Here is a 7,599-nt window from a genome sequence, read left to right on the forward strand (position 1 = left end):
TTGCTTTTACGCCAAACATAACGTTTTGCATTGTTGCCAAAAAGTTCAATTTTGGTTTCATCTGACCAGAGCACCTTCTTCCACATGTTTGGTGTGTCTCCCAGGTGGCTTGTGGCAAACTTTAAACGACACTTTTTATGGATATCTTTAAGAAATGGCTTTCTTCTTGCCACTCTTCCATAAAGGCCAGATTTGTGCAATATACGACTGATTGTTGTCCTATGGACAGAGTCTCCCACCTCAGCTGTAGATCTCTGCAGTTCATCCAGAGTGATCATGGGCCTCTTGGCTGCATCTCTGATCAGTCTTCTCCTTGTATGAGCTGAAAGTTTAGAGGGACGGCCAGGTCTTGGTAGATTTGCAGTGGTCTGATACTCCTTCCATTTCAATATTATCGCTTGCACAGTGCTCCTTGGGATGTTTAAAGTTTGGGAAATCTTTTTGTATCCAAATCCGGCTTTAAACTTCTTCACAACAGTATCTCGGACCTGCCTGGTGTGTTCCTTGTTCTTCATGATGCTCTCTGCGCTTTTGACGGACCTCTGAGACTATCACAGTGCAGGTGCATTTATACGGAGACTTGATTACACACAGGTGGATTGTATTTATCATCATTAGTCATTTAGGTCAACATTGGATCATTCAGAGATCCTCACTGAACTTTTGGAGAGAGTTTGCTGCACTGAAAGTAAAGGGGCTGAATAATTTTGCACGCCCAATTTTTCAGTTTTTGATTTGTTAAAAAAGTTTGAAATATCCAATAAATGTCGTTCCACTTCATGATTGTGTCCCACTTGTTGTTGATTCTTCACAAAAAATACAGTTTTATATCTTTAGGTTTGAAGCCTGAAATGTGGCAAAAGGTCGCAAAGTTCAAGGGGGCCGAATAATTTCACTGTATATATATATATATCTTGCCACGTTCATCGTTTGATGGATTGGACCAAGGTGCAGAGTGGTAGGCGTACATTTTTCCTTTATTTGAAATGACACCGAAAAACCAACAAAAGACAAAAAAGACCGTAAAGCTACGTGCAGTGCAGAAAGCAACTACACACAAACATAGTCAGGATCCCACAACTAAAGGTGGAAAAAAGGCTACCTAAGTATGATCCCCAATCACAGACAACAATAGACAGCTGCCTCTGATTGGGAACCATACCCGGCCTACAAAGAAATAGAAAAACTAGAATGCCCACCCAAATCACACCCTGACCTAACCAAATAGAGAAGTAAAAAGGCTCTCTAAGGTCAGGGCATTTCCAATTTCTATATTTTATTACATATTTAAATGAATGGGATTATTTTAATCAAGTTAATCTAGGGGCTGTAAAGTGACTTCATTAAACTGTTGTCTGGCTGCTTAGAGAACACAGAGGTGTTATAGCCCTCCATCTCTCTCCCTCTCTCTGTCTCTCTCCCTCTCTCCATATTTCTCTGTCTGTCCTCTCTCTCTCCCTCTCCCATTCTCCCTCTCTTCCTTTTCTGTCTCTCGGAGATCTGCTCTGAGCTTCCTTGCAAACAGAGACATAACCAAATCCCCCCCTGCCACAGCACCGGGGTCATGCCATCAAAATGACTCTTTTTATTACAGTTCATAAACACCGGCTCCCCTGGTGGCCCCGGGAAATTTCACATAAACTTTGATCAAACAGACGTTAGCCTCCCTTGTCCTGAACCACCTCTCTCCACGTGTGAAAAGAGCCCTGCTCAATCACAGGCACAGAAAACACAGCAAAAACAGTGCAAATAGCAAGGCAGTCACTGATATATCAAGTCATTATTGACCGGACCACTGGGGGAATATATCTCATAAAAACAATACGTTTCTCTTTTCTCTCTTTTTATAGCTCTTGTTGAGGGGGAGTGCTGTGTCACCAGTAAACTTTGTGGCTCAAAGGTTTCTAACCTGTATCGAGTTAAATCAGTTTTATATTGATTGCTTTGTATTAAAGTTCATTTTCATGGTCTGGCTCACCAGTTCTATACATGTTTCTATCCATCCAGTTTTACAAGCCTGTTGAACCAGTGTTGTAGAGAGGAAGTGAAGTCATATCCTGTTGGTAGAACCATGGCGGAGGGGAACTGTAATGGCTTTTTTGGACAATATCTTACAGTAATAGTATGTGCTATTACCATTAAACACTATGTTCATTGTTACTTTAATGTGATTTGGTGACAATGGGAAAGGTTTGTTACATTATATTGTCTAATTTTCTATTATTGAAACTTGATAGTCCTTGTAAATACAGAAAAAGTACAGACGGGAACTGTTTTTCAAGTCTGACTAAACAGTGTGCTGCATGTCTCTGGGTACAGCAGGGTAACCTTAGAACCAGAGAGATAGGGTGGCCTGTGCAGGATGTACCTGGCAGGGTTATTGGAGAACCTCTGCCCCCTACCCACACACCTTTCTTCCTCTTTGATCCTCTGTGATTTTCCAGTCTGTTCCTGGACCAGTAGACACCCTCACAGTAACGCTGCAACCCGGTGTGTGTCCTCAGGAGCTCCTTGGTGTCTTCGGGGAGGTAGAATGAATCTATAGTATCTGTGAGGACGTGTGTGTTTGAACACCACACGGTGCAGACCTAGGTTCCCTATCTACTGGGACTAGTTTTTCAAAAGGTATCTATCTGGATTTTGCTTATCGGATAGGATTAAATGCATAGAAATTGAATGAATAGAACGGAAGTCCCCATTAAAGTCAATGATTTGTCCGTTCTATTCATTTTATTTCTATGCATTTAATTATATCTGATAGACGAAATACAGACAACTTTTGAAAAACTGGGCCCTGGTTTATCTCAGCTTTTCCTCCTCCACGGCCTCCCCCTTACTTTCCCTCTCCGCCTTCATTAGCTACCCTAACTACTGTACATCTTGTCTGTTCTATCTCGTCTCCTCCATTGCATTCTTTTACCCGTCTCCCCATGTCTCTTTCACTCAACCATCAGGTAATCCACAGCTTAATTACTGTGTATCTGCCCCATGGGTCAGGTACTGATGGTCAGCCCAGCGGTATGTGTCCTTTAAACCTGATGAGCATGTTATACTCCCTACACCACCCCATCTCCCTCTCTCGCTCTCTCTCTCTCTCACTCTCGCTCTCTCACATTCTCTCTCACTCACTCTCTCTCTCTCTCACTCCCCCCCCCCTCTCTCTCTCTCTCTCACTCTCTCTCTCTCTCTCTCGCTCTCTCTCACTCTCGCTCTCTCACATTCTCTCTCACTAACTCTCTCTCTCTCTCTCACTCCCCCCCCTCTCTCTCTCTCTCTCTCTCTCTCTCTCTCTCTCTCTCTCTCGCTCTCTCTCACTCTCGCTCTCTCACATTCTCTCTCTCTCACTCACTCTCTCTCTCTCACTCCCCCTCTCTCACTCCCTCTCTCTCTCACTCTCTCTCTCTCTCACTCCCCCTCTCTCTCTCTCTCTCTCTCTCTCTCTCTCTCTCACTCCCTCTCTCTCTCTCTCTCTCTCTCTCTCTCTCTCTCTATCACTCTCTTTCTATGTTTTGCAGTATAGGATGGGCAGATACATTCCTTGTGCACATAAAAACAGCAATGGTCCTCCCCCTGAAAATGAAATCCTATGTTCTTTGTCTACCAGAATTCGTATAGCCTGTCAGAGTGAGAGAGAGAATGTGCAAGGTTTACGCTGTGTGTACGTGCGTGCATGCATTCATGTGTGTGTGTGTGTTCATGCTAGTATGTGTGTCTGCATGTATCCGTACCGAATCTGAGGGTTCTAGGTTTGGAGCATCCACTCTTGGCACTCCTAGGTCTGTGGAGACCTGCATCTGTGCAGGATCAAGGGCTGCAGGGCTGCTAGCACGGAGAGCCAGCCTAATCACATGCCAGCTGCAGTCCATAATGCCTCTGCCACATCCTTGGCAGCCTGGGCCTCTGCCCTTCTCTCTCTGCTCATCTTGGCACTATAAGAAGGTTTTGCTTGTGTATTTATTCCTCTTCTGTTCAGGCCTCAGGATATATCAGTGTTACAAACTTTACCATGGCTGAATGATTAGAGAACGTGTTGTTTGACTGAACGACACGTGATTAGACAGGTTGGTTGATATTAAGTGTCATTAAGCCATGTAGTTACCTGGCTATTACATATATATATATATCTTTTTTTACCTTTATTTTACTAGGCAAGTCAGTTAAGAACAAATTCTTATTTTCCAATGACGGCCAAGGAACAGTGGGTTAAGTGCCTTGTTCAGGGGCGGAACGACATATTTTAACCCTGCCAGCTCTGGGATTCGATCTAACAACCTTTCGGTTACTAGTTCACCTCTCTAACCACTCGGCTACCTTCCGCCCCGATATAATGTAATGGTGTGAATATCTTGCGTGTTAAAATATTTACAGATAAACTCAGTGAGATGAGATGTATTTAATACTTCTTTTTATAAACATACTCAATACAAAGTGTTATGAGAGAAGTCAGGAAAAGTTTCTTCCCATGCACGAAAATGTCTGCCTTGAGACGTCTGCGATAAGCAGGCTTTAAAGTACCGTTCTGAGAGTACCGTCTTTTTTTCACCTTGTGTATATATTTGTTGTTTTCACTGCGACAATATAGTGGTTCAGTCTGGGGACTGTTGAAGGAACTGTACAGAGTTAAACTGGGACTCTCGGTACCCATCATCCTCCAGTGTTGTGAGGCTCTATGAAGACTGTGGCACCGTGGCGAGGAGGCGTCACATCCAGTTAGCAGAAGTGCGACGCGCTAAAGAGGTTAAACTGCTGCATCTGGCACAGACAATTGTATTGATAACCGTTTGAAGATGCTTCTCTCCTCTACCTGGCATCACACTCTTCAGGCTTTATTCGTCTTGCCACTCCAGACTAACTTCAAACCCCCGGTGTGTGTATCCCTGTTCAGCTGTGTGGAACAGGGTGAGGAAGCCCTGTGCTCTGTTTGCTGGTGTTGCTAGCTATCTCCATTATAGAAATCCACCCTCTGATCTACTAAGCTATATGGCATTGTTGTCACGCCCTGGCCATAGAGAGGCTTTTATTCTCTATTTGGGTTAGGCCAGGGTGTGACTAGGGTGGGCATTCTAGTTTCTTTATTTCTATGTTTTCTATTTCTTTGTTTTTGGCCCAGTGTAGTACCCAATCAGAGGCAGCTGTCTATCGTTGTCTCTGATTGGGAGTCATACTTAGGTAGCCTTTTCCCCACCTGTGTTTTGTGGGTAGTTGTTTTCTGTATACTTTATTTGCCTTACAGAACTGTTCGTTTTTTCTCTTTGTTATTTTGTTTGAGTGTTTTGATCAATAAATAGCATGAACACTTACCACACTGCGCTTTGGTCCGATCCTCACTCCGACGAGAGACTTGTTTTAAAAAGGACATACCAAGGATCATTTTGCTATTTGATTTTGAATTTTAAGGCCCCTTGAAGTATCAGACAAAAATAAACAAAAAATGATTTGATGCCAAATTGAATTTGGCATTACTGCTATTAGTCAATAGAAACAGACTCATGACCTGGAACAAAAAGGAAAGGAAGTTTGTTGTGAAGTGTCTGTCCTATATCTGAGAGATAGAAGACATATCAGGAAACGGTTGTATTTATTCCCTTAGTTTATGCACTAAACCCTATCCGTATATACTTCCATCAACTTTTTAAATGGTCCCAGGGACCTTCAGACGAGTCTTGCAAGGCTTGTGGGCGTCCTAGAGCAAAACGGAGTCTAGTCTTTCACTAGAGTGGTCATAATAGTTTGTAGGCCAAACCGTTCGGATGCTGCAGAGGTTTTCGTGAGAAGACTGATTTTTGGGGTGTCTCATGGTCTGACAAACACCGCTCAAGCTCTGCTACCTTTCACCGCAGATGTGGAGGGCGATATCGGCGGATGCGATGTATTGAGACGCACCCCAGATATCTCTAGCTTAAACAGACAGATTTTGATGGGGATTTTTGCATTATGTTAATTAGATTTCCACAGGGCCACTGAAATTGTAGGCTAAGGGTTAAGCACAAATGTCATAGCCTATCTCTGTGTCTCTCTTGACTTATTAGTTTATTTACTGTTTGTTTTTTTACTCCTCTCTGCTATCTTGTCTTCTCTCTTCTCTTCCACCTTCCTCCTCCCAGCTCTCTATCTTTGGCTTGTTAGCCTGGGGTCTTTGCCTTGGCCTGGAGCTATAGCTCAGTCGGGCAGCTGCTTGGCCAGCCCTGGGGGTCCACAGAGGCGAATGGGAAGTCAAGGAGTGGTCGTTGGAGGTAGAACATCTCCCCCAGCAGTCAGCCTCACTGCTGCTACTGGCCTCACATGTCCAATTCACCAGCCTATACCCAACACACATGCACACGCGTGCACGCACACACACACACACACACACACACTCAATGAGACATTGTTGCTCGCTGTCCACACTGCACTTACTATAGTTGTAGTAAAACTGGTGAGAATTGCCACCGTGACCCAGTAAGGGTCCTTAGGTCTGTTTGCCTGTTAATGGTTGGTGACAGCAAAGGTGCAATGGGGCAAGCGGAACAACGATGTCTTCATCATGTTCTTTATCATGTTCTCCTTCATGTTCTTCATTATGTTCTCCTTCATGTTCTTTATCATGTTCTCCTTCATGTTCTTCATCATGTTCTCCATCATGTTCTCCATCATGTTCTTCATCATGTTCTTTATCATGTTCTCCTTCATGTTCTTCATCATGTTCTTCATCATGTTCTTCATCATGTTCTTTATCATGTTCTCCTTCATGTTCTTCATTATGTTTTCCTTCATGTTCTTCATTATGTTCTCCTTCATGTTCTTCATCATGTTCTCCTTCATGTTCTTCATTATGTTCTCCTTCATGTTCTTCATCATGTTCTTCATCATGTTATCCTTCATGTTCTTCATCATGTTCTCCATCATGTTCTCCTTCATGTTCTTCATCATGTTCTTCATCATGTTCTCCATCATGTTCTTCATCATGTTCTCCTTCATGTTCTTCATCATGTTCTCCTTCATGTTCTCCTTCATGTTCTTCATCATGTTCTTCATCATGTTCTCCATCATGTTCTCCTTCATGTTCTCCTTCATGTTCTTCATCATGTTCTTCATCATGTTCTTCATCATGTTCTCCATCATGTTCTCCTTCATGTTCTCCTTCATATTCTTCATTATGTTATCCTTCCTGTTCTTCATTATGTTCTCCTTCATATTCTTCATTATGTTATCCTTCCTGTTCTTCATTATGTTCTCCTTCATGTTCTTCATCATGTTCTCCTTCATGTTCTTCATTATGTTCTCCTTCATGTTCTTCATCATGTTCTCCTTCATGTTCTTCATCATGTTCTCCTTCCTGTTCTTCATCATGTTCTCCTTCCTGTTCTCCATCATGTTCTCCTTCATGTTCTTCATCATGTTCTCCTTCCTGTTCTTCATCGTATTCTCCCCACCATGGCTTTACGTCTGCGTCTCAAACCCCTGTCTAAAGCAAGAGAGCATGTGGCCATTTCCTTAGATTGGTAGTTCCCTCTAATCAGTGCCACCTCTAGCCTTTTGGGGGTCCTTTGTGAGATTTGGTGGGGGGGCTCCCCCATCTCACGGGTAAACTAATTTCATGCAATTCTACTCATGCCATGG

The 7,599-nt window shown here is 43.2% G+C and overlaps 1 protein-coding gene across 1 annotated transcript; it reads right to left on the bottom strand.

Moving 5' to 3' along the window:
• Positions 1 to 6,465: 6,465 nt before the first annotated feature.
• Positions 6,466 to 7,398, bottom strand: LOC139388177 (asparagine-rich protein-like). The gene has a single exon (XM_071134744.1). It carries the CDS (start codon positions 7,396 to 7,398, stop codon positions 6,466 to 6,468), a length of 933 nt encoding a protein of 310 aa, XP_070990845.1.
• Positions 7,399 to 7,599: the final 201 nt, after the last annotated feature.

Source organism: Oncorhynchus clarkii, chromosome 29, assembly GCF_045791955.1.
Source record: "Oncorhynchus clarkii lewisi isolate Uvic-CL-2024 chromosome 29, UVic_Ocla_1.0, whole genome shotgun sequence".
Classification (NCBI taxonomy): Eukaryota; Metazoa; Chordata; class Actinopteri; order Salmoniformes; family Salmonidae; genus Oncorhynchus; species Oncorhynchus clarkii.

Excerpts from the sequence above, each read along its gene's own strand:
- LOC139388177 (XM_071134744.1), bottom strand. The coding sequence starts at position 7,398 with ATGAAGAACAGGAAGGAGAACATGATGAAGAACATGAAGGAGAACATG.